This window comes from Pipistrellus kuhlii, unplaced genomic scaffold (assembly GCF_014108245.1).
Source record: "Pipistrellus kuhlii isolate mPipKuh1 unplaced genomic scaffold, mPipKuh1.p scaffold_m20_p_53, whole genome shotgun sequence".
NCBI lineage: Eukaryota > Metazoa > Chordata > Mammalia > Chiroptera > Vespertilionidae > Pipistrellus > Pipistrellus kuhlii.
In genome coordinates, this window is record NW_023425555.1 from 1,309,938 (window position 1) to 1,336,629 (window position 26,692).

Below are 26,692 nucleotides of genomic sequence, written 5' to 3' on the forward strand. Positions count from 1 at the left end.
CCCGCCCCGAACCGCCGCTGGGCGCTGCCGGCTGAGCCGCAGGACGGATCGGGGCGAACCCCGACCTCCCGAGCGGGCCCCCCACACTGCCCCGGAGGCACGTGCTCACCCCCGGGGCAGGGACGCCCATCGGACCCCTCCGGCCCCGGCCCACGGGCCCGGGATCCCCGAGGGGAGCCCCGGAACCTTCCGCCGCCGCCGCCCGCGTTCGCCGCGGGACCCTTCGCGAACGCCGGTCCGCGGTTGCTAAGGGGCGGCCCCGGAAGTGACGCGCCAGGGGTTTGTTGACAGCGGAGGCGGCGGCGGCTGCAGGCTCCCAGCCGTAGGAGCCGGATCGGGGGAGGGGCCGGGCCCCGGAGCCTGCACCCGGCGGCCTGCAGCCCTCAGGGCAAGGTAACGGCCACGGGGTCCCCCGGGCGCGACCCCCTCCCGCCGGGGACCCCCGCCCCCGGGCACCCAAGTCCCGCCGTGTCGCCCCCCGTCCCCCGCAGACCCCGTCCCTCAGCCTGACGACATCCCCTGCCGGCCGGGCCGCATCCTCCGCTCCCCCGCGGCCGGGCGAGGAAGCATCCCGGGGATCCCAGCGCCCAGGGATGTGCCTGCGTCCCTCCCCTTTCCCTCCTGCCTCCTTCTCTTCAGCGTCGCTTCAGCATCGCAGCTGCAACCTCTTGCACAGACAGGTCCGTCTCGGCGGCTGGTGGGAGGGCTTCCTCCTCCTCTCCCCTGCGGCCGGGTCTGAGAGATGTGCCTTTACACCGAGCTCCCTTCCTCCAGAGAGAAAGACTCCCTGTTGAATGCCCCTACAAAATGGGGGCTCCTGTAGGACTGCCCCTCCTACCTGTTGGATGAGCTTAAGTTCCCCCAAAGCCCAGGGACGGTTTGGATCTTGGATCGGCTCCTACAAGGGATGACAAGGTGCGGGGAAACCCAGCCACCCGGCCGGGTGGGAGAGCGCTGGGTGGGGTTGCAAACCTGAGGAGCGAGGAGCCAGCCGGGTAGGTGAGTTGAAACTGAAACTGCCGGCCACGGAAGCTCTGTGGGTGGAATGGGACTTGGCTGCTCTTTGGCCCACGGTGCCCAGGATCTCCCGGCTTCGCCTGTGCCTGCCAGCTCGTTTGGTTTTCCGGGCGAGAGGGATGCCTGATGCTTCCTCGGGGAAAATCACCCCATCTGATTTTTCTCTTCAGGGCTCAAGCTAGCTAGAATGGGCATTGAAGTCAGGCATCCTGTAGAGTGGGAGGTGGTGGCTAGCAGAGAGGGGCCTCTCTGTTTTGGTTCATTGCTTTATTGGGCAAAGAATAAACATCATATGGAGGGTGGCTCTGGAGATAAACAAAGAAGAAAGAGCCATGGAAAGAGCCAGAGCGCACAGGCACCTTTTATAGAGGGCGGTCTGACCGTGTCTCATGAGTCGATATCTGGCCAGAAACCTGAAGGCGGCCATACAGCTCCCCGAAGGCAGAGCATTCAATAGCAGGTACAAAGGTCCTACCGGATGGGGACAATAGGGCTGGAGTGGATTGGAGGAGGAGAGTGGTGGTTGATGAACTTAGAGAGGAGTGGGGGCAGATATAGTGTTGGGGAGGATATCAGGGACTGGCTGTGCGATGCCAGGTCATGGGTGTCTAACGGGGCACCCTTTCAGGCGAAATGTCTGGTGCTTGGAGAAAATACAGATTTGTTTTAGATGACAAATGGCCATTGTGCTCTGATCTTTGGTTGTAAGTACCCTTTTTCCGCATCTGTAATGATCATTGACGGAATACATACAAACAGGGCTGTGGTTAAATCAGGTCATGCCATTGCTTCCTGGTCATGAGAACTTGTGCAAGGGACCTTTTTCCCATCTGTACAGGGGAGATGGTAGCTTGGTCCTGGCTTTAAAAAAAAAAAAAAAAATATATATATATACACACATATATATATATATATATATATATATATATATGTGTGTATGTGTGTGTGTGTGTGTGTGTGTGTGTGTATGTGTGTATGTGTATATATATATTAGAGAGGAAGGGAGAGGGAGGGAGAGATAGAAACATCAATGATGAAAGAGAATCATTGATTGACTGCCTCCTGCACGCCCCACACTGGGAATTGAGCCCACAACCCGGGCATGTGCCCTTGACTTGAATCAAACTTGGGACTCCGGTCCGCAGACTGACGCGCCATCCACTGAGCCAAACCAGCCAGGGCTTGGTCCTGGCTTTTTTATGACAGTGGGAGGTGATGGGGACTGTTTAAAAAAGCTTAGCAAAACCCTGTCCTGCTACATAAAACAGGCAAAATATGGTGTTGAAATAAATATGAAGACAGGTTGGTGAGGGCAGAGTACGTAGGCCTTAAATGTATGGTCAGAGGATGTGTGCTGACCTGATGATGGAGACTGTCCATCCCAGAGGTTCCCGGAAGAGGCTGAGGTTTTGTGGGTTGATCTCCTCCCCACCCCCCAAGTGTAGACCTGAGTCTGACAGGCGGGGTGGGGCGTTTGGGGGAGAGGACTTGAAAATGAAAAGTCAGAGCACAGAGATGCTGAAAGCCAGCGTGTTGGAGCTGGACCCTCGGACTACCAATCTAGGTCAGGGTTCAAGCCCCTGCTGTGCTTCTGGCTTGCTGTGTGAGCTTGGGCAGTTACATCCTGTCTGGACCTCAGTTTTCCTGTCTGTACACTAATTCTGACGGCTACCGGGAGGATGAAATGGAACGAGATTCTGAAAGAATTTGTTGCACTTTCAAGCCCTCTGCAAAGGAAAAGGGCCGTTCTTGTTAGCGTCACCAAGATTCTGCAGCTTCAGTAACGGAGCTGTTCTCGATTCCTGAAATTCAAGTTCAGAGTCTCCCCCTCGGTCATCTGTTTTTGGATCAGGAAGCTTCAGAAAGGAGCAGATCTTCCAGCTTCAAAAATGAGCAGAAGGGTCTCTCCAAACATCATTCTTTGGAAATTGCTCCATAATTATTGGTTACTACCTACTTTAAAAAACATTTTTTTAAAAATTGCTTTTAGATAGAGAGGAAGGGAGAAGGAGAGAGAGAAACATCAATTGGGTGCCTCCTGCACCCCCCTGTCAGGGATCATGTTTGCAACCCAGGCATGTGCCTTGACCGGGAATAGAACCAGAGCCCTCTTGGTTCATGGGTGGATGCTCAACCATTGAGCCACACCAGCCAGGCAGTTGCCACCTTCTTCCCATCATTTCATGCCATGTCCTCACCAACCCCATGAGGTAAGGTACATATGCAACATACCGACAGGTAAGGACCCTGATGAATACTGAGGGTGTAAATATTGCCTGGGCACCCTGTGGAACTATGTCTCCTCCCCCACAACCAGCCACACCCTCACTGTTGTCAGGGAGATCTCAAGGATCACACAGGGTCCCTGCCTCAGGAAGCTTCCAGTCCTTGGCAAACAAACAATATATGTCCACAGGATGGTTCCCAGCCATGTCCGACCACCTGTACAAGGTCGCTCAGCTGTAAGGAGACGGTGAAGGCTCACGCCACAGGAGGGAGAGCTGAGGGTTGGAGAACCCGTTTGTGCCCATAGCTTAATGGTAGAGAGAGCCAGCACTTACTGGGGGACCTTAGACAAGTCATTGTACTTCTTTGAACCATGGTTTTTTCATTTAGAAGGGGAAAAAAATTATTACACATCCCTCAAGTTATGGATGGCTCCAGTGAGAAGATGCAGGGGAAGCTCAGACCACTGAGTCTTGAACTAATGAGTGTGTGTAGACATATTGGTATGTACAGCTGCATACACCAGCGGTCAGCGAACTGTGGCTCAAGAGCCACATGAGGCTCGCGAGCCACGGTTTGCCGCTCAGTTGACTAATGAGTTTGCCAACCACTGGGCCATAGACCATGGCAAATGACTTCACCACTCAGCCTCAGCTGCCTCGTGTGGTTGGTGAATCCGCAGAGTTCTTGGAATATGGTGGTCAGTGTGGGTGTCATGGCTATGTCTCTTTTTTTATATATATATTTAATTGATTTTTTTAAGAGAGGAAAGAAGAGCTGAAACTGGTTTGGCTCAATGGATAGAGCATCGGCCTGCGGACTCAAGGGTCCCGGGTTCGATTCCGGTCAAGGGCATGTACCTTGGTTGCGGGCACATTCGCAGTGGGGGGTGTGCAGGAGGCAGCTGATCGATGTTCCTCTCTCATCAATGTTTCTAACTTTCTATTCCTCTCCCTTCCTCTCTATAAAAAATCAATAAAATATATTTTTTTAAAAAAGAGAGAGGAAAGGAGAGGGATAGATAGTTAGAAACATTGACCAGCTGCTTCCCCCTCCCCCTGACCCCCTCCCCACGGATGTGCCCGCAACCAAGGTATATGCCCTTGACGGGAATCGAGCCTGGGACCTTTTAGTCTGCAGGCTGATGCTCTATCCACTGAGCCAAACTGGTTGTGGCTGTGATGGTGATGTCTCACTGGAACCCAGGTGTCCCCCAAGGGCCCCTCTGCCTCCAGCTAGCACCAGCGAGCAGGGATGACATTCCTCCTCCACTGCATTTCCACATCCTCCAACAGACTTAGACTCTGCGGGTCAGCCCTCTGCTGCTCACCTGCACCCCTGCTCCCCAGAGCCCCCCAATTCCTCTCACAGCAGCCTCCTACCCCCAAATCTTCCCTGCAGTCCCTTCCCTCCTGGGAAGCTTCCAGCCTCTACAAGGGCGTTTGTTGGGGTTTCCCCTCCCCCGCTCCTGGGTGAATTCACAGGTGGGCGCTGCTCCAAAGCTCTGAGTCCCTGTGGGCTGGGTGTCAGCGCTCCCTCCTCGACCTCACTGTCTCTTCCCTCCGTTTGGTGGGTGGAAGGCTGAGTGGCTTAGTGAGAAGCACCGGCTTGATTTAGGGCTGCGTCCCATTCTTGCCAATCACTCCGGGCAAGCCTCAGCGTCTTCATCAGGAATGGTAACTCTGGCAAAAGCAAACCGTTATTCTGTTGGTGCCGGCGCGGGCCGCGCCTATGGATCCCGGAGCGTGGGGCAGCGGAGGGGTCCGTAGACAAATGGTTGCCGAGTGATGGATTAGCCACGGGTACAGGGTCCTAGGGAGTGCTGTTTGCGGGTTCAGTAGGAGACGGTATGAAATAAGCGCAGTGTGGAGGTGGCAGCTGCTGCTGCTCTCCTCTTCCTGCTGTGCCCCCTCCCTCCCCCCGTAGGAGGTCACAGGCTCAGATGGATCCAGTTTTAGAGAACCTGCAAGAGCAGGGATGGCGGAGTTCTCACCAGGTGCTGCTCTGTCACCATCAGTTCCCTCTGCCTCAGGAGGAATGAAGAGCTGGGGGGGGAGGGGGGCGAGGTAGCTGCCTCTGGTGGGTGCCAGGCCTGCAGCTGGATGCCGCACAAGTGGCCGGGCACCCCAGCACCCAGGCTCTCAGCCTCCGTGCCAACTTGAGGACGGCTTCCTCCTCCAGCTCCTCCAGCCCCAGACAGCATGGTCGGCGCTGCCAAAGGCAGTTAGCAAATGGTGCCCTTTGCCTGGTGTGTCTTTTGGTGGCTTTGGCGGCTGACAAGGTGGTGCTCCCCTCTGAGGAGCAGGGTTAGGGCAGGGCAGCTCCCTGGGTGACTGGGGGTGGCCCTGCAGAGGAGTCGGAGCTCTGTGGCCACTGGGTGCCTAGGACTGTCCTGGGCAGGTGGGCAGGGAGGACATGAGAGCGAGCCTTGCCTCCCAGCGTCCACGTGTGGCCCAGCCTGCAAGCCCCGTCCCTCCCGCAGGCGGTAGCTGACACCCTCCTATCTGTCAGGCCCGTGGCGTTCAGCCCTTTGTCCAGCACATAGCGAGCAGTTGGGCTGTGATGCCAGCGCCCCACGCCGTCTGTCTCTGCAGCCTGTGCACAGCTTTGCCTTCTTTCTGGAACGCCTTTCCCTTCTCTGCCCACCCCCAGTTAACTGTGACTCATCTTTCGGGTTTCAGCTGCAATGTCAGAGCCCCAAGTACCTCCCTCCCCTGCAGAAAACTGGTCCCCGTTACGTGGGGCGGGTTGGGGTGCCTCTGGGTGGCCGGATGTCCCCCTTCAGAGCCACTGTGCTTCGCCAGGAGAAAGCCCTCTGGTTTCGTTCTCCACTGGCTGCACGGTGCTTACTAGATGGTTAGCGAGTGAATAGTAAAGGCCCTGGGCTAAGCCCAGGAATGCAACACCAGGCAAGACAGTCTGGTTGCCACTTCGTGGAGCTGGCTGCCTGGCAAGGAAGCCAGATAGTTAGCCCAGCATCAGTGCAAAGTGTGAGCTATTATGGTGCGGCCTTTGGGGCCACGGCAGCTACACTTGGCAGTCAGGGGGGGCTTCCTAGAGGAGAAGATGTCGACACTAACACCTGAGGGTGCTTAGGCATCAACTAAGCAAGGAGGAGCCGAAACCGGTTTGGCTCAATGGATAGAGCATCGGCTTGGGGACTGAAAGGTCCCGGGTTCGATTCTGGTCAAGGGCATGTACCTTGGTTGCGGGCACATCCCCAGTAGGGGGTGTGCAAGAGGCAGCTGATCGATGACTCTCATCGATGTTTCTAACTCTCTATCCCTCTCCCTTCCTCTCTGTATAAAATCAATAAAATATATAAAAAAAAAAAAAAAAAAAAAAACACTAAGCAAGGAGGAGAGGCCAAAGGTGGGGGGCTGGAGTGGTCCCTGACACTCCGGCAGGGGGGGCGTGAATGTGTATTGGGGGGTGGGAGCAGTATTTGGTAGAGAGTGGAATCGTTAGTTGAGTTTGGATGGTCCCAGTTGAAAGCAAACCAACTGAGCAAAGGTCTGGAGGTGACCCTCGGCCTATCACCAGTGCGATGGAGGAGGCCACAGCTGAGTGGGGGTTGACCAGAAGGCTGGTTCTAACTCCGGAGGCCCTGGGTGATGCTTGAAGGAGATTGGACTGGGCGGTCTCCAGCTGGGACTGTCCAGCCAGCAGTACCCCCTCCACTCCAGCCAGAGAGGCTGCTGGGCTCTTGGAGATCTGAAGCAAAGGAAGGCCATGCCAGGACCGAGGCAGCCTGCTGTGCCTTCCCCCAGGGTGTCCCAGAGCCAGTGGGACAGCTGGCACCAGGGCCTGTGGCAGGAGACTCAGGTGTGGGCAGCACGGACCTAAAGCTGGACAGGAATGGACTGCTCTACTTGGGGACCAGGGCAGGAGATGATGACTATGATAATGTTAATAATAATACTGGCTTTTTATTGAGTAATTACTACGTGCCGGGAACTATGCTAAGCCATTTCCATGTCATTCTGTGTTACGTTCACAAAGTGCTCCCTACTTTGGAATAGAAACGAGCACAGAGAGGTGGAGACACTTGCCCAAGTTCCCATGTTCTTAAGCAGCAGGGCTGAGACGGGAAACCAAGCTCCTTCAGCAAGCCCCCAGCAGTGGCGGCACCAGAATCAGAACTGGCCGCTGCACAGGGCCTGGTGCTCCATGGCCGCCCTGAATTCGCTGAGCAGCCTGCTGCGTCGGGTATGGACGCCGAGACTCCCAGGAGCCAGGGGCAATGCTGGGCCTTAGATTCCAAAAGCCTTCGAGAGAGGATGTGATGGGGTCCAAGCGACCAGGCTCAAATTCCAGTTTGGACCAGTAGCCTCTCTCTGAGCTTGAGTTCCCTCATCTGTAAGATGACATCAAACCTGAAACCACCCCCCCCCACCCCCCGAGTCTCATTTACTCCAGCAGCCTGTGAAGTGGGGGTTTTATCCTCCCTTCTACAAATTGGGTGTATGTTACTGGAAATACATTCTGCTCCATGGTTGCCCTCTTTTTAAAATACTATATTTTTATTGATTTCAGAGAGGAAGGGAGAGGGGGAGAGAGAGAGAAACATCAAGGATGAGAATCATTGATTGGCTGTCTCCTTCACACACACACACACCCCACTGGGGATGTGCCCGCAACCAAGGTACATGCCCTTGACCGGAATCGAACCTGGGACCTTTCAGTCCGCAGGCTGACGCTCTATCCACTGAGCCAAACCGGTCTTGGTGGAGACTTCATTTCTTACATAACTGTTTTATGGAGCCGTATTTCTTATCATACAGTTCACCTATTTCAAGTAGATAAGTCCGTGGTTTTGAGAATATTCACAGAATTGGGCAATCTTCACCACAATCAATTTTAGAACATTTTCATCACCCCAAAAAAGAAAACCACAAACCCATTCACAGTCACTCTGTATTTCCCCCAACCTGCCAGCCCTAGGCAACCACTAACCTACTCCCGTCTCTGTAGGTTCCCCGTTCCGGCTAGACGTTCTATGTAAATGGAATCACAGAATCATATGTGTGCGTGGTGCCTCTTGTGACTGCTTTCTTTCCTTAGTGTAATGTTTTCAAGGCCCAGTGTTGTATGTATCTGTACTTCATTCCTTTTACGGCTGAATTATAGTCCATTGTATGGCGAGACATTTTTGTTTGTCCACTCATCAGTGGATGGACATTGTGTTTCCATTTGGGGCTATTATGAATAATACCACTATGAATTTTAACGTACAGCCTTTTATGTGGACGTATATTTTCATTTCAATTAGGAGGAGCCTGATTCTTAATCATATAGAATGAGTTTTAGTGATAAAATGTCGATAAAGCCCTGGCACACACTAAGTGTTCAAACAGTGACAGCTATATAAAAGTTAGATTACCCGGCAGGGGCCCTGGCCAGGTAGCTCAATTGGTTGGAGCATCATCCCCATGTGCCAAGGGTTGCTGGTTCAATCCCTGCTCAGGGCACTTATAAGAATCAACCAATGGATGCATAAATGAGTGGAGCTAAGAATTGATGTTTTTCCCTTTCTCTCTCTCTCTCTCTCCCCCTCCCCCCTTCCCTTCCACTCTCTCTGAAAAGCAATAGAAAAGTATCCTCTGGTGAAGATTAACAAAAAAGGCAGTCCCTGTTATCCCCACCCAAGCGTTAGGTTCCCGACACACACGCCTGTCCACAGACATTTGTGAAGGCATAGAAACACTTAGAGAAGGCCCCTGCTCTTTGCAGTCAAATCAGACAAGTCAGCAGAGAGGGGCAAAGAGGAAGTCAGGAGTCCCGCCGCCTGGTCTGCTAAGCTGCCCGTTTGAGTGTGGCATCTGGAGCCTCCGTTTCCCGCCTCGGAGAGTAGACATCGGACAGCCGGTGGTTCTGGCCTCGGGCTCACTGAGCTTCTTTCCCATCCTCTAGGCCACATGTGTCAAACACAAGGCCCACGGGCCAAATCCGTCCCGCCAGGCCTTGCAATGTGGCCCGCACCGCGCTGTCGTCACTGCACTCCGCTGCGTTTCCATCACAATGACAGTTTATGACTGTTCAGTAAACCATTTGGCCTGCGATTTAGGCTGGATTTTAGATTTTGGCCCCTTCTCTGATTGAGTTCGACACCCCTACTCTAGGCTGTGGCTCTGCCGATGACCCTGTGAGTGCTGAGTGACTGTTGTCCCTGGAGGCCCCTGTTCTGGAGCGGCCCACCTTCCTGCCCCCAGCATGGCGTCGGACACCCCCGACTCCCTGATGGCCCTCTGCACCGACTTCTGCCTGCGCAACCTGGACGGCACCCTGGGCTGCCTGCTGGACAAGGGGTCCCTACGGCTGCACCCCGACATCTTCCTGCCCAGCGAGATCTGCGACCGGCTCGTCGACGAGTGAGCGGCCCAAGCGGGGCGGGGGCACAGGTTTCCGATGAGTGTGTGTGGAGAGATTGGACAAGTGTGTGCGCCATGTGGTAGTGTGACCATGGACATGTGTGGGTGAGGGTGTGTGTGCCTGCACATGGGTGTCCATGGGTGTAGAGTGCTGGAGTATCTCTAACTGTAAAGGTGTGTGTGTGTGTGTGTGTTGGTTATGTATATGTGTTAGTGTTTGAAGGTGTGTGCACGGGAAGAATGGGTCGGTGTACACATGGGCTTCTGCAGCACAGGAACGTTTGAGTGTGAAACTGCAGGTGTGCATTGCACCTATGAGAGGGGATAGAAGCCTGCACATAAATGAAGTTGTTTGCTGCCCTGTGTGTGTGTGCACACCGGAGCCTGTGAACACGTGACTGTGTGTGGACATACGGGGTTACACACCAGTGCCTAAGTGGATCCATGACCAGGGCTCGAATCGTTCAGAAAACCTTTACGTGGCCCCTCCAGGGGACTCCCCGCTAGTAGAGGCTCCTAGAAGCATGGCTGGGTTCAGTGACCTCTGGGATGCCCCGAAGGGAACTTGCTAGACCAGACAGTTGCATATAAAGTGGGCACCTGTGTGCGAGCTGAGGACAGAACCCAACTTGTAGTAATGTTCTGAGCACTTACCGTGGGCCAGGCAGCTCTGGTCTGACCACGGTGTAGACCGCAGTTATGGCCATTTTACAGATGAAGAAACCAAAGCCTGGAGAAGCTCAGTTAACTTGCACGAAGCTGTCTGGGTAGTGACTAGCCAAGTGGGATTTAGATCCCAGAGCGTTTGACCACAAAGCCCTTCCCACCAAGACCAGGACTCCTGCCTGAGCTGGTATCTCGAAGGGCTTGCCGTGCCCACCAGGGAACTCCACCCCCTAGGCTTCCCTCCCGAGGGAGGGGTCCGGAGGGCTGGCTTAGAGAAGAGGTGGTGGGCAGTATGTTGGCTATAGAAGTGTCTATGGTTTTGGGGGAAGAGCTTGGGGTTTGCTATTGACAAGAGGCCCCTTTATCACCAGGATGTCTGCCTTTGGACTCCTAGTTCCTAATCTCACCTGTAGGGTAGTCAGGACCCAACCAGATACTATGAGGAGGAGGAGGAGGAAGAGGAGGAGACAGAGGTTGCTGCTGGTGGTCAGAGAAGGCTTCAGGGAGGAGGGGGCTTATGCCAGGCCTTGCGGGCGAGGGTGCCCCTCTCCTGAGCAAGGCTTTCTCCCTCTCAGGTACGTGGAGCTGGTCAATGCTGCCTGCAACTTTGAGCCACACGAAAGCTTCTTCAGCCTCTTCTCAGATCCTCGCAGCACCCGCCTCACCCGCATCCACCTCCGCGAGGACCTGGTGCAAGACCAGGACCTGGAAGCCATTCGCAAGCAGGTAAGACCTGCCTGGCCAGGCACGCGATGGGCCCGGGAGGCGCCCGAGACTGCGTCCGGGCAGGGCCGATCGCCGGCAGGACGAGCAGCCAAGGCCCGTCCAGCGCTCTCCCTCATGATGCAGACCCTCCCGGCCCCCTAGCCCAGGGCCCGGCCCAGGCAGGGGCTGGCAGGTGCTGACGGCGCTGCCCCGCCCCAGGACCTGGTGGAGCTGTACCTGACCAACTGCGAGAAGCTGTCGGCCAAGAGCCTGCAGACGCTGCGGAGCTTTAGCCACACGCTGGTGTCCCTGAGCCTTTTCGGCTGTGCCAACATCTTCTACGAGGAGGAGAACCCGAGGGGCTGTGAGGACGAGTGCCTCGTCAACCCCACCTGCCAGGTGCTGGTTAAGGACTTCACCTTCGAGGGCTTTAGCCGCCTGCGCGTCCTCAACTTGGGCCGCATGATTGATGGGGTCCCCGTGGAGTCCCTGCTGCGGCCGCTCAGTGCGCTGGCTGCCTTGGACCTCTCAGGCATTCAGACCAGCGACGCGGCCTTCCTGACCCAGTGGAAAGACAGCCTGGTGTCCCTCGTGCTCTACAACATGGACCTGTCGGACGACCACATTCGTGTCATCGTCCAGCTGCATAAGCTGCGGTGAGCAGCCCGCCCGCAGCTCGTGGGGGCGGGGGCGGGGGAGGTTCATGTTGTCAGTCCCAGAAGGGTCATGAGCCCTGGCTAGGCAGAAGGTGGGCATGGAAAAGACATCCCATTCCTTCAACCCCAGGTGGCACCTGGGTCCCAGTAGGATATTCCCAGAATGCCCTGCAGCAGTGTGGTAGGGATGGGCCCTCCCTGCCATGGGCTGAAGCAGCAGGGTCTCGGAGGCAGCCCGCACCTGTGTCCAGCTCCTGATCTGCGCCCTCCCCCCATCTCCAGACACTTGGACATCTCCCGAGACCGCCTCTCCAGCTACTACAAGTTCAAGCTGACTCGCAAGGTGCTGAGCCTCTTCGTGCAGAAGCTGGGGAACCTCATGTCCCTGGACATCTCCGGACACATGATCCTGGAGAACTGCAGCATCTCCAAGATGGACGAGGAGGCCGGGCAGACCAGGTGGGGCCACCGCCACGGTTGCCGCGGGTACCACTCAACGAGCATTCCCCAAACGCCCTTCGCCAAGGCTGTCTGGGTGCAGGAGATAAAGGAGTGAGGGAGGCCCTGCCCTCTCCAGTCTGGGTGCCAGGCCCCTGTCAGGACTGGTAAGGGAGGCACGGGCTTCCCTGAGGACCAGCAGAGAGGGCCGGGGAGGAGCGGCATCCAGGCTGTCTTGGAAGTCCGATGAGAGCTCAGAGGCAGGGCGTCCTAGCAGAGGGAACAGCACGTGCGAGGCTAAAGGTGAAAACTCCAGGAGTGACCGGGACATTGTGGCGCTCAGACTGGCAGAGACAGGGCAGCGTGTTAAGTCAAGGCTGGCGGTATCGGCCGTGTGGTAGGTGCTGCAGCTGACAGGCTGGCTCCTGGGTTGAAAGATCTGATTCAAACCGACGCGGCTGTCACTGGCCACAGGCCCTATCTCTCCCCAGCCACACTTTAGCGGGTTTGCTTGTTGGGCAGGTCCCTTCCTGCTGGCTGGTGGAACCTAAAGGTGACATGTCCTCACTAGAATGGCAGATAGTCTTTTCCAGAGATGACCACAACATGCCTCCCACCCCACATGCTCCTCCGCAGTGTGACCTTGCTCCCCTCCACCGAGAGGCAGGGTCTGTGTCCCCTGCCCTGAGAGAGGACAGCTGAGCTGGAATCTGGGAGAGGGTCCCTGGAAACCCCCAGCCCCAGGGAGCCGCCCAGGCCTCCGGCCACTGACCCCGCACCTCCCCCCAGCACCGAGCCTTCCAAGAGCAGCATCATGCCTTTCCGGGCTCTGAAGAGGCCGCTGCAGTTCCTCGGGCTCTTCGAGACCTCCCTGTGCCGCCTCACGCACATTCCGGCCTACAAGGTGGGGAGCGGGCGAGGGAGGAGCAGGGAGCCCTGGAAGAAGGAAGGGGGAGGTGGGAGACCCCATGGTGTCTGACCTGGGCTAGAGGCAAGATCTGGGGCTCCCCCAGGTGGCCTCTTCCCGGAGGTCTGAGCGAGTTCCTCCCCAGGTGAGTGGCGACAAGAACGAGGAGCAGGTGCTGAACGCCATCGAGGCCTACACGGAGCACCGGCCCGAGATCACCTCCCGGGCCATCAACCTGCTTTTTGACATCGCGCGCATTGAGCGCTGCAACCAGCTCCTGCGGGCTCTGAAGGTCAGCCCCGCCCCGGAAGCAGGGGCCCGGCTCCCCCGTCCCCCGCCCCCCCCGAGGGTCCTGGCCTCGGCTGAGCCGCGTGCCCAGGCCCCCGTCCCCCCTCTGCATCACCTGCCCCAGCCCACCCCGCAGTGCCTCCCCTGCCCTGCCTTCTGCTCCCCACCCTTGGGCCGGGCAGGCCCCTCGAAGAGCCGTAGGCCTGTCCCTGCACAACTCTCACAGGACTTGCCAACCTGGGCCCTCCCTGTCTCCTTACAGCTGGTCATCACAGCCCTCAAGTGCCACAAGTATGACAAGAACATCCAAGTGACCGGCAGCGCCGCCCTCTTCTACCTGACCAACTCCGAGTACCGCGCCGAGCAGAGCATCAAGCTGCGCCGCCAGGTCATCCAGGTGGTGCTCAATGGCATGGAATCCTACCAGGAGGTGACGGTGAGCCCCCTGCCGCGGGCCTGCATGCTCCGACCCAGCCCCCAGCCCCGCTCCCCCTGCGGCCCAGCTCCCAGCCTGCTCCGAGGCCCCTCTGCTTGCTCCCACCCTTTCTCACCTGGCTCTGCACTGGCCTTGTCCCCGCACCCCTTCCCTACGGCATCGCCCCCTCCCTACACTCCCTACAGCATCGCCCCTTCCCTACAGCGTCACCCCCTCCCTACACTCCCTACAGCATCGCCCCTTCCCTACAGCGTCACCCCCTCCCTACACTCCCTACAGCATCGCCCCTTCCCCACAGCGTCACCCCCTCCCTACACTCCCTACAGCATCACCCCCTCCCTACAGCATCGCCCCCTCCCTACGGCATCGCCCCCTCCCTACACTCCCTACAGCATCGCCCCTTCCCTACAGCATCGCCCCCTCCCTACACTCCCTACGCCCCTTCCCTACAGCATCACCCCCTCCCTACGGCATCACCCCCTCCCTACGGCATCGCCCCCTCCCTACGGCATCGCCCCCTCCCTACGGCATCGCCCCCTCCCTACAGCATCGCCCCCTCCCTACGGCATCGCCCCTTCCCTACAGCATCGCCCCTTCCCTACAGCATCGCCCCCTCCCTACAGTCCCTACAGCATCACCCCTTCCCTACAGCATCACCCCCTCCCTACGGCCTCGCCCCTTCCCTACAGCATCACCCCCTCCCTACGGCCTCGCCCCTTCCCTACGGCATCGCCCCCTCCCTACGGCATCGCCCCCTCCCTACGGCATCGCCCCTTCCCTACAGCATCGCCCCTTCCCTACAGCATCGCCCCCTCCCTACAGTCCCTACAGCATCACCCCTTCCCTACAGCATCACCCCCTCCCTACGGCCTCGCCCCTTCCCTATGGCATCGCCCCCTCCCTACGGCATCGCCCCCTCCCTACGGCGTCGCCCCTTCCCTACGGCCTCGCCCCTTCCCTACGGCATCGCCCCCTCCCTACGGCATCGCCCCCTCCCTACGGCATCGCCCCTTCCCTACAGCATCGCCCCTTCCCTACAGCATCACCCCCTCCCTACACTCCCTACGCCCCTTCCCTACAGCATCACCCCTCCCTACAGCATCACCCCCTCCCTACGGCATCGCCCCCTCCCTACGGCATTGCCCCTTCCCTACGGCCTCGCCCCCAGAATCTGGGACCTGGCATCCAAGGCCCACTAACCCGCTCCACCCCACTGCCACCCTCCACCCAGGACCTTGCCCCTGCCCCTGGGCCTCTGCTCATTCTGACTCCTCTGCCCTCTGCCCAGTAATGTTCCACTGGGGGCTATTCTTTCAATAACTGCTTTTCTTATAAAAGTAATAACGATTTTTATTATAGAAAAATTATAGACACAAAGGAAAGCCCACTGCCCAGGCTAGCCTGTTAGCTCTGCTGCCGCTGCGCTGGGTCTCAGCCCGTGGTCTTTCCTGAGCGAAGGGGTGTAACGTGATTTCTGTTTCTACATAATGTTTTGGTTTTGTTTTTCTGTTTCTCACTCTGCATAACGCCGGCGTAACGTGATTTCTGTTTCAGCAGTCTCCTGGATGGGGGCCTCTCCCATACCAACAAATGTTTACAACAAAATTTTTAAATAACGTTTGTTTTCTGATTCCAAAAGCAAGACACCGAATGCTTAGAAAACAAATGCAAGTAAAAAGGAAGTGAAGTGACTAGAAAGCAAAAGTTGCTCACAACCCCAGCCCTCCTCCCCAGACAGCGGGTTCTAACGAGCGTTGCAGTCGCTGGTGTCGGCCTAGAGTGCCGGCTGTGGTTGTGGACTCAGCCCCGGGGTGGGCATTCAGGTCGCTGTTCTATTGCTCCTGAGGGAGGTCTGCCGGCTCTGCGTACCTGAGTGCCGGGTGCTGCCTGTGTGAGGTGGAGCTGTGGGCAGTGGGATGTGCATGAGGAAGCACCGGGTGTGTATGCTCAAACTGCCCCCAGGAAGGCTGCGGTGGGGACGCGGCCCCACAGGGACGGGAAGCCCGCTTTCCCACAGCCTGCCCACTCCAGGGCAGCTGTCTCCACGTGGAGGCCGACTTACAATCAAGCAAGGGGGCGTCTTTTTTTAATGAAAAATGTTACTTGAAGACTCTCAAATGAATTAATAAGCTCTATCAAAGAAAAGGAAATTGAAATAGCAAGATATCACATTTCATCTCAATGTGGATGATACCTGACATTGACAATGGGGAGGGGACGAGCACTCGCACTCTCCACGGGGGAGCGCTGAGTCAAACAGCTCTTAAAGGGCGGCTGTCGGACCTGCCGGAGCTAGACGCGCACTTACTGTCGGCCTCGGTGTCCCACCGTCAGAAATCTGGAGGGAAGGATATGTATACAGCCATTTTTTGAGAGAGAGAAACATCAGTTTGTTTTTCCACCTACTTATGCATTCATTGGTTGCTTCTTGTGTGTGCCCTGACCAGGAATCAAACCCACAACCTTCGTGTATCAGGATGATGCTCTAACCAACTGAGCTACCCAGCCAGAGCCTATATCCACACTTTGTGCTTAAGTAGAGGTCAGTGGGAGCTAACATGTTTTAGTAATAGGGGTCTGGAAAAGTAACGCACCACCCATCCCTCCAGTGGGATAGTAGAATAACTCTGCATATCCCCACATGGAAGGAGCCCCTGCAGATGGCTAAGTGAGGAGAAGTTTGGGGCCAATATGTATAAGGTCTTTTCTTGCCTCTACTCACCCCCAAACATATATTTGTACTTATATAGGAAGAAATCTAGAAGAATGTACACCAAACTTGTTAATATATTTTTCTTGATTTCAGAGAGGAAGGGTGGGAGAGAAATAGAAACATCAGTGACGAGGGAGAATCATTGATCAGCTGCCTCCTGTACGCCCCCCTCTGGGGACCAAGCCTGCAACCTGGGCGTGTGTCCTGGACCGGGAATCAAACCGTGACCTCCTGGTTCATAGGTCGATGCTCAACCACTGAGCCACCCGCTGGGCTAAACACTTTCAATTTTAAGAACTGTGTGCTCCCTCTTGGCCCAGAAACCCCGCATAGAGCCAGCAAAAATGGCCTTGGACCAAGCCTGCCAGACACAGCTGCCATCTTTACAATCCTGTTCCCCAGAGGCCCCGGGCTCCCCATGGCAGGAAGAGGAAGGCCTGTGCATCCAGCTTTTAAGTGATTACTCTGGGAAATGAAGTGGGGCACTAACTTCCTGTTCAGATAGGATTAATTGATTTTTCCCCCCAGTAAATAATGCTTTTATAACTTAAAAAATATTTTTTCTCAAATTAAAAAATATATGTATATTGGGGGGGAGGCCAAGAGTTAACCATAGGTGATATCTTTTCATTTACATAATTAGTAAAGTATAGTGAACTTCCAGTATCTAATGAGAGAAGATTAAGGAAACTAAATTACAAGGAAAATGCGCTGAGAACACTAAAGATAAAGCCTGCAGACAACGCAGAGAGAAATGAGATGTGGAGCCTCTAGACTAGGGGTGTCGAACTCAATCAGAGAAGGGGCCAAAATCTAAAATCCAGCCTAAATCGCGGGCCGAATGGTTTACTGAACAGTCATAAACTGTCATTGTGATGGAAACACAGCAGAGTGCAGTGATGACAGCGCGGTGCGGGCCACATTGCAAGGCCTGGCGGGATGGATTTGGCCCGCGGGCCTTGTGTTTGACACATGTGCTCTAGACTCTCCTGCACTGCTGGCGGGAGTGTGAGCTGGCACAGCCACTTGGAAAGCGGTCTGGGGTTACCCGGTGAAGTTGAAGACACACACACCTTGTGACCCCACATGTCACCCCATACGTGTGTGCCCCAGTGGGGCCCATGTTCATGGATACCCGGATGTATGTACAAGATATTGTTGGAAGTAGTTAAAACATTGAAGTCCGCCAGCATAGAGTGAATGTGTGGATTGGAATACAATACTGCAATGAAAAAGGAACGCACTTCAGCTACTTAAAACATGCTTGATCTTGCAAATCTGTGGTTAAACGAAAAGAAGCAAGATGCTAGGAAATCTTTCAAATGAAAAAGCAGGGGTTGTGGCATCTCTAGTGGGGAGAGGAGCTTATGATCAGAAAGGGGCATACAGAGGCTTCCGGGTGCTGGCAATGTTCTGTTTTTTTTTTTTAAGGATTTATTTATTTATAACATATTTAATTGATTTTTCACAGAGAGGAAAGGAGAGGGATAGAGAGTTAGAAACATCAATGAGAGAGAAACATCGATCAGCTGCCTCCCGCACACCCCCCACTGGGAATGTGACTGCAACCAAGGTACATATCCTTGACTGGAATCGAACCCGGGACTTTTCAGTCCGTAGGCCAATGCTCTATCCACCAAGCCAAACCTGTTTTGGCAATGTTCTATTTCTTGACCCAGGAGGTGGCCACATTGTTGTCGGAATGCTTGTCTGCTTTATGATTATTTGGAAAGCTATAGATTTGTGATTGTATCCACGCTTCTCTATGAATATTGTGTTTCACAATTTTCAAACGTGTGCTTTAAGGAAGCCGTGTAGTCTCCTCTTCCAGAAGGTCTCCTGAACCACCACAGCCCTGGATGGACCCTCACGTCCGGAGAGCCTCTGGCCCTGACTGTGCCCCCTTTGTCTCTGCGGCCCAGGTCCAGCGGAACTGCTGCCTGACCCTCTGCAACTTCAGCATCCCGGAGGAGCTGGAGTTCCAGTACCGCCGCGTCAACGAGCTCCTGCTCAGCATCCTCAACCCCACGCGGCAGGACGAGTCCATCCAGCGCATCGCCGTGCACCTGTGCAACGCCCTGGTCTGCCAGGTGGACAACGACCACAAGGAGGCCGTGGGCAAGATGGGCTTCGTCGTGGTGCGTGCGGCCGGGCTTCCCTCCCCTCCCGCCTCACCCGTAGCCCCACTGCCCGTGGAGGAGTCAGGCTAGACCAAAGGAGGAATTTCCTATGCGTGTCCTCGGCCTAGAACATTCTGTCATCCCCCTTAGCCCCGCTCTTCGCCCATGGGTCACCCGGTACAGTCACTCCTGCCTCAGGCCAGCTGCCTGCAAGTGAGCCGAGGGGCAAACCACCGTGCTCGCCCCTCCCATCATTAATTACGTCCCAGCACTTTCTGGCAGAAGCCCGGTGCACAGGAGGGAGGGAAGAACAGTTTGCTGAAGAGAGGAAGGAGGGACTGGGGAAGGAAAGCCAGTCCCTTCCTTTCTCACCGGGGAGGCTGAATCCCCAGAGGAGGAGGCCGTGCCCAGAGCCACTCAGGGAGTCAGGGCTGAGCCAGGACTAGCACCCAGGCCTCCTGATGCAGGTACCAAGTCTTAAACAGCCTCCCCCCAGAGGGGCAGGTTTGGTCTCTTAGGAACAGAGCTGCTGTCCTTCCTGGGGTGACCGGGGGATGGGAGCTCTTGGCCCGGCCCCTGCAAGTTCTCTTCTCCGCCCGCAGACCATGCTGAAACTCATTCAGAAGAAGCTGCTGGACAAGATAGTAAGTGGAGTCTCCTGGAGCCCCTCGCGGGACTGGTTTGCCCCGGGGGTGCCCATGTTTTGTCAGGGGAGCCCTCTGTGGGGAGCTGTGCTGAGCGCCCCTTCCCCACCTCTCAGTGTGACCAGGTCATGGAGTTCTCCTGGAGCGCGCTCTGGAACATCACGGACGAGACGCCCGACAACTGTGAGATGTTCCTCAACTTCAGCGGCATGAAGCTCTTCCTGGACTGCCTGAAGGTAGCATCTCTGCCGCAGCCTCCCTCTGGACCCTCCACACGCCACCCGGTCCCCCGGCTCCCCGCCCTCTGGGCTTCCCCCCGGAGGCCAGCAGGGGCCACTCGGCCCACCAGCCCAGGGTTGGCTGCAGCAGAAGCTCAGACGCCTTCCCTGGCCCAGCGGCCTGGCTGGCCCTCCCTCCATGGGAACTCTGCCCTCCTCCCTGGTGCCTGCTCAGGCTGGCCCTCCCACCTGCCCGGGGTCCATCGGGACTCAGCTGGACAGAATTCTGTCCAGTAGAATCGTCTGTTCATCCTGAAACACATTCTTTGTTTTCTGTTTTTTCTTTTCTATATTTTATTGACTTTACACAGAGCGAAATTGAGAGGGACAGAGAGTTAGAAACATCAATGAGAGAGAAACATCGACCAGCTGCCTCCCACACACACCCCACTGGGGATGTGCCCACAACCAAGGTACGTGCCCTTGACCGGAATCGAACCCGGGACCTTTGAGTCCACAGGCCGACGCTCTATCCACTGAGCCAAACTGGTTTGTTTCGGCACATTCTTTGTTTTCTTACTCTATTCTCTAAGGGGATTCCATTAAACTAGAATTTTTTTATTTTTTATTTTTCGTTAATCCACAGGCCAAATGCTCTATCCACTGAGCCAAATCGGTTTTGGCAAGGAGGCAATGTGAGAGAGACACATCAATTGGTTGCCTCCTGCACATGCCCCAACAAAGGGTGGGGAGTAAACTGCAACACAGGTACATGCCCTTGACTGGGAATCGAATCAGCGACCTTCGGTGCTCAGGCCAACACTCTAACCATTGAGCAACACTGGCCAGAACTAAACTAGTATTTTGAGCTTTGGTAAATAGAACCAAGTTAGTCCCATTCACAATTTTAGGACCCATCTCCACTCAGCCTTTGATTTTTGTGGCAAGGAGCCCCCACCATATTAATCCCTCATAGTGTGTACCCAGCACTAGAAGGTAGGAGGGCAGCATATTGCACCCCCTCTTTGTCTAGTCGGAGTGGCCAGACAGATGCTCATAAAGTGTCTGGGTTAAGAATACCAGACTAATGAAGTACTAACTGGTGCGGCCCCGATGGCTCTCATTTGGCCAGGAATTCCCTGAGAAGCAGGAACTCCATCGGAACATGCTGGGCCTCCTGGGAAATGTGGCCGAGGTGAGGGAGCTGCGGCCCCAGCTAATGACCTCCCAGTTCATCAGTGTCTTCAGGTTGGTACTCCTCTCCTTTGCCTTTTTGCCTTGGCTGCCAGGATGCTCAGAGTTCTAGTCTGTGCTTACTAGCAGCAATTGCTCTTAGCCTAGGACCTAGGTGTTTGTTATAAGTATTACCTTCCCTCTATATTAGAGTCTATAGCCTGGCTTCTGATTCTTTCAGCCTCCCAAAATGGTCCTCTCGCGGCTCTGTCTTACGTTAGCGCCTCGAATCCCTTTTAGAAATCCTCTGGGGCTGGACAATAAGTGACAAAAGCAATTAGTTCCTCTGCGTGCGGTTTGTCAGCTGGGGTCCAGCAGCTGGTATCTGAGAGGGACTGGGGGGACTTGGACTCCATTTCTCTCCCTTCTTGGCAGCAACCTGCTGGAGAGCAAGGCCGATGGGATCGAGGTTTCCTACAACGCCTGCGGCGTCCTGTCGCACATCATGTTCGACGGGCCCGAGGCCTGGGGCATCTGCCAGCCCCAGCGGGAGGAGGTGGAGGAGCGCATGTGGGCCGCCATCCAGAGCTGGGACATCAACTCCCGGAGGAACATCAATTACAGGTGCGGAGGGCGCGGTGCTGGGACCGGACGCCCTTTCCCCCTTTCCCTGCACCTGTCGGAGCCTCTGGCCTTTCTTCCGGTTCTCTGTCGGGTCTTACAGAGGCAGAGTCCGCAGGCAGCAGGCAGAAAGGCACGTGTGTCCCAGCCTGCGGCTCTGTGCCTGCCTCCCTTCCCGCCGCCTCCCCGAAGCTGTTCCGGGCACATTTCATTGTTTCAGTGCAGCTGGCTCCAGGCGCACTCTCTGTGGTTCAGTTTCCAGCCACAGGTCGGGGTCTCCCTCATTGTGTTATGACTGGGTCCGTTCGTTCGTTTGTTCTTTCCTTCCTTCCTTCCTTCCTTCCTCCCTTCCTCCCTTCCTCCCTCCTCCCCTCCTCCCTTCCTCCCTTCCTCCCTTCCTCCCCTCCTCCCTTCTCGGTGGGGATGACTGAGTCACCTTCTGTGACGGGCGGCCCATCCGATGGGCACTGAAGCTGAAAGCCCACATTGGGAGGAAGGGGCTCACGGGAGAGATGAAGTGGGATCACTGCCGAGGGGGTTTGCAGACACATTTTGGGGGCTTTTGGACATGCGTGCTGATGGCCCAGAGAAGGTCGTGGTCAGTGTGGTCACACCTTCAGCCTTCCAGGCACACCCTCCTCCTCCCCCCGCAGGCTGGGCCACTCCTTGCTGAGGCCCCATTTCTGCACCACCTCGTCTGTGTCCCTCCCCACATGTCCGGCCCTTGACTTCTCTCCATAGGGAGCGGCCTTGCGAAGCCTCAAGTGGATTGAGGGCCAGATGCCCGCACCTCTGCTGCCTGCTGGGAGCTCAGTTTGTCCCCGGACCCCGCAGGGAGGAGAGATGTAAGATGCACGCCCCCAGCCCTGCCCCAGAGTGACCTCGATTTGTCTTCCTACAGGTCGTTTGAGCCAATCCTTCGCCTCCTTCCCCAGGGCATCTCCCCCGTCAGCCAGCACTGGGCCACCTGGGCCCTGTACAACCTTGTGTCTGTCTACCGTGAGTATCACTGGCCTTGGTCACACCCAGGGACCCCCAGCTGAGGGCAGCCTGCCCTCCGGAGGCTCATACCCAGCCTCGCCCTCCGGAAGCTTCTAGCCCAGCCTCGCCCTCAGAGCTCTAAAGGAGAGCTAACGTCAGGGTCTGTGCCTCGAGCACAGCCTCGCTCGCTCTCCAGAATCTGCAGGGCGCACAGCATATGGCTGGCCCGGCCCTCTCACCGGGACAGGCTGGCAGGTGAGAGGCCACCCGGCGTTCCCAGACAGCTCTCAATGTCCCTGCTCCCATGTGAATGGTCAGAAAGGCAGAGGGAACCCACCAAACAAAGATCCTAGAGAACCGGGAACCTTAAAACAGCGCTGCTTCCTCAAAGAGAGCCCCAGCCTCCCTCCCAGAGGAGCGGAGCTGCCCTGGCCCGGCGACTCGGGGGGACACAGAAAGGGGGTGCCGCACTAAGGCTGATGGCGGACCAGGCGTGACCCCGAGTTCCCTCCCTCACTGGTTATGTGCCTGATGTGGGTTCTTTAACCTCCTCTGTGAAATGGGGACCATGATGTCGCCTACCTCGTAAGATGGATCTGAAAAGAGAACCAGCAGAAAGTGCTGAGCCCGGGGCTGGGCACTGCTCAGTGCTGTTCACCTGCGGCGCGGACGGGTGTTCTGGGTGGGGGCGTGCAGGCAACCTGGGTTTGAAAACTGGCTCTACCACTTGCTGTGCTACTGTAAGCAGGATTTTCGACCTCCCTGTGCCTTCCATTGTCTCATCTTTAAGATGGGATGATAATAATAGCACTTACCTCGTAGGACTGCTGTGGAAAAAGACACGTTAAAGCGCTTAGAACATACCGACTGTTCACTAAACAGCAGCCTCTTTATTACCAGTCGAGGTCAGTCTTAGTAAAAAGTAGCACCTTACCTCAAAGAGGCAGTGGAGCAGAGGAAAGAGCCCTGGATTGGGACTCCCTCGGCCGGCTCTGGAGGGACTGTGGGTGAATTCCTTCCTCTCTCTGGACCCGTCCTTCCATCTGTAAAACGGAGACAGTGAGATAGTTCTGCCTCATAAGCTGCTGCGGCCCCGTGTTCTGCACGGAGTTTGGCCCTGCATCCGGGCACCGGAATGCTCTGTTGGAGTGAACCAGAACTCCCAGTGGGAAGGCCTGTTGTCCAGCCTGCTGACCAGTCGCCTGGCGGTCTTCGTTACAAACGCATACACCTGGATCTGCTGAATCCGAATGCCCGAGGGCAAAGCTTAGAAATCTTATTTTTATAAAACTTCCCAGAGAACGTTAGCCGCCAGTTGAGGTGCTATTTTCCAGAGGGAGCTGGGGGTGGGGGCGCGGAGTGGGGGGGGATGCTGCTGCGTACCACGGTGGGAGGAGCTTTTCCAAGGAGTCACCCCTCCCTCCCCCAGGTGGACGTGGGCTGGGCAGACATGGCTCTTCCCAGATTAGAGCCCGGCCCTGGCCCCATCCCCCTGAGGGGGCAGTCCGCACAGCAAGGGCCCCAAGCTGAGCGAAGACCTACCCTGATCCCCTGCTGTCTGCCCCTGCCTACCCACAGCGGATAAGTACTGCCCCCTGCTGATCAAAGAAGGCGGGATGCCCCTTCTGAAGGACATGATCAAGATGGCCACGGCGCGGCAGGAAACCAAGGAGATGGCCCGGTAAGAGGCAGGCAGTGTTTCTGCCGGAGCCTTGACTGGGGGGCTTAGGGTCACTGCAGGCGGGATGGAGGTGGACAGCACATTGATGTCCGGCTGGGGCCTCCCTGAGTGTCGTTCCAGCCACAGTGTGGCCATCAACAAGTCAAATCCGAGCCTCCCGTTATTTCTGGCTAAAACATTCCGACAGGGAGGAGGCGGGTGGTCACGCACAGGGCAGAGTGAGGCGTGTCTGAGTGCGAGGTCCCTGCAGCGTCAGGCCCTTCCCTGCCGTGGCCTCTCACTGCCGAGACCAAGATGCTCTGGCTCTGACCTCACAGCGACCCGCACGCAAGAGCCTCGTGGGTGCCTGTGTCAGCACCACGGCCTTGCTTTCCTCTAGGACCCGTTCTGGGCGGGAGCGTGCTTAGGTTTACCCCCGTTCCCAACGTGGTGCAGAACACAGCGTCATGGAGAGGGCCTGGAGCTCCGAGCCTCGCAAGACACGGCTGGGCTGGGGAGTGTTGGCCACGTCTGCAGTTCTTTTTGGCAAAAGGCACGGCTTCAACGTTAATTGACAGATTTATCTGAGTTTAAGAATAGTAAAATGAGTGGTTCTCACATTTCATCTCCCTAAAGAATCCTCTGGAAAGACTGTTTGCAATGTACAGGCCCCAACCTCGATGTTCCCTCCCGGTGGGTGTGGGAGGTGGGCCTGGGGACATCCGCTGTCAGCGGGGTCCCAGGGGGTCCGAGAAGCACTGGGTAAGACGGCCCATAACCTACCCCCGACACTGGACGCCTTGGCATCTGAGCGGCTGTGTGGCAGCGCTGTGCCTGAGGCGGAAAGGGCCCTCAGGAGAAGTCCGTCCGCCTCGTCCCAGCTCCTGTCCACACCGGGCATCCCTGGCTTCCTAAAGCGCTCCGGCCTCCTCAGCTCAGAGGCTGCAGTGAACAGCACCGCCACCCACCCAGCCCCAGCCAGCACCAGGGGCTGAGTGTCGCATGGGAAGGCCACCGGAGTGTGGCGGGGCAGCAGATCCCAAGGGCCAGACCGAGTGGGTGAAGGACTCAGGTCTGAGCACGAATGGCTGTTCCCAGGTGTGGAAGGGCGGCCCTGGGAGTCTGGGGTGCAGTCCGGGGCCGTTAGACTTTGGGGGAGAAAAGGCCTGAGTGTGCAGGAAACGTGAAGAAGAGAGGCAGGCTGAAGAAAGGATCGGGTTTGGAGGTCAGGCTTGAGCTGATTCAGGGGAGCCCCTGAGGCCGAGGGGGGCCAGGGCATAGGAAAAGGCAGGGAAGACAGGGCACTGATGGCCCCGGGTACCGTCTCCTGGGTGCTGTGCACAGGCCGGCCACTCTGCCGGCCACACCCCCAGGCAGCATCATTGCTAACAAACTCCGAGGCCTGATCAGCGGGGAGGGACCGGGCCCACCACCCAAGCCCGCCTTCAGTGCGCTCCCGTTGTCTCCAGAAAGGTGATCGAGCACTGCGGTAACTTTAAGGAGGAGAACATGGACACGTCCAGATAGAGGCCTGGTCCCGTGGCCACCACTGCTCTGGACACGGCCGGCCGGCAGCACTCCGCCAGCCGGCACCCCCGGGAGCGCCCACTGGGTGAAGGGACGCGAGGACTTTTGCACAACTGACGCTTTTCCTTAACATTAGTGAGATATATATATTATATATATATATTATTTTTGTTGGTAGGAAGTGTGAAGTTTTGTGTATATGATTTCTGTACAAAAACAAAAGAGATTCTCCCTGAGTCCTTATAGCTTCCTTGGCCATTCTCAAGCCCCAACTCAGCTTTCATCGCTGCCCCGTCTCCCTCCCCCCAACTCGATGCCTCTAACCTTGCGAGTGCCCATTCCTCCCCCAGAAATCTCAGACCCCGGCCTCGCTTCCTGTTAGGAGAGGCAGCAGGCTTTTAACAACCCACCCCAGCGCCCCCCTGCCCCCCAGAGCCTGAGAACCGCGTCTGGGCTCCTGAGGGCAGCTGACGGCGCTTAGGGATTAAAACAACCCCACTGAGTCTCCTGAACGCCTTGGTGCTGCCAGCTGTGGGCCATCTGGGGCAAAGGAGTGAGCTGTGCCCAGGCCCAGGCCACCCTGCCCCGGGGCCCCTCAGGCGCGGGGCTCCCGTGGCCCTGCTGCTCTCCGGCCAGGCCTGCCTGAGGCCAAGCTGCTACGGAGGCTGCTGTCTCCCCCAGGTCCAGGCAGCTGAAGGCCCCGGCCCGGGGCTGGCCCACTGCCCATCCTGCCAAACATACCCAGACCCGCCCCAGGCCCGGGAGCCAGCACCTTCTGGGACCGGGGGCTCGCTTCCTCTCGGGCCCTTCCTCTGCCCACAGCACCCAAGGTGCCCCGGCACCCCACCAGCAGAACTGAGCCTGCTTCCGCGCCCCTGCCTGCCCACAGCGCACAGGACCCCTCCTCTCAGCAAGCACTCCCCGAAGCGCAGGCAATGCCTGGACCAGCAGCCGCACGGCCCCTGGTGAGCCCCTCGTGTGCCGCCCTGCGGCTCTACCTGGGAAACTCGAGGCTGAGTTTCAGAGAAGTGAGAGCCCCAGATGTATCAGAATCTCCTGTGCTCCCTCACCGCGACTCCAAATTGCTTCTCTCGTGGACAGATGGGGTGAGGAGGCTCCTCCGAACCAGGGGCTGGAGCAGGGCTGACTGCAGGCAGCCCTGGGGGTGTGGCTTCCCTTCCCTCCTCCTCCCCAGCCTGTTGCTGGATCCTCCTAGCACTTCTACAAGGAGCAGCCCACCCCGCGGAGAGGCACTGCCTCCTTCTCCGCCCTGGGAAGCTGCCCGCACCCCCAGCCCGCGGACCAGAAGGATGGCCCGCCGCTGC

General features: G+C 56.9%; 1 protein-coding gene across 5 annotated transcripts; it reads left to right on the plus strand.

The window, feature by feature from the left end:
- Window positions 1-215: 215 nt before the first annotated feature.
- On the plus strand, window positions 216-25,603 carry ZER1 (zyg-11 related cell cycle regulator). 5 transcript variants are annotated; one of them, XM_036416227.2, is made up of 16 exons: window positions 222-393; window positions 9,366-9,614; window positions 10,856-11,006; window positions 11,205-11,641; window positions 11,924-12,100; window positions 12,869-12,983; window positions 13,132-13,278; window positions 13,537-13,704; window positions 18,346-18,561; window positions 19,146-19,187; window positions 19,304-19,423; window positions 20,538-20,653; window positions 21,014-21,202; window positions 22,101-22,198; window positions 23,759-23,861; window positions 25,310-25,603. In XM_036416227.2, the coding sequence occupies exons 2-16, from the start codon at window positions 9,457-9,459 to the stop codon at window positions 25,365-25,367; spliced, it is 2,295 nt and encodes a 764-aa protein (XP_036272120.1). In that variant the 5' UTR covers window positions 222-393; window positions 9,366-9,456; the 3' UTR covers window positions 25,368-25,603. The 5 variants fall into 5 exon arrangements, with proteins under 5 accessions (XP_045429573.1, XP_036272120.1, XP_036272118.1 ...); XM_036416225.2 differs by having other exon boundaries at window positions 230-393; window positions 13,537-13,710; XM_036416226.2 differs by lacking the exon at window positions 222-393 and adding an exon at window positions 492-557 and having other exon boundaries at window positions 9,362-9,614; window positions 13,537-13,710.
- The last annotated feature ends 1,089 nt before the right edge of the window (window positions 25,604-26,692 follow it).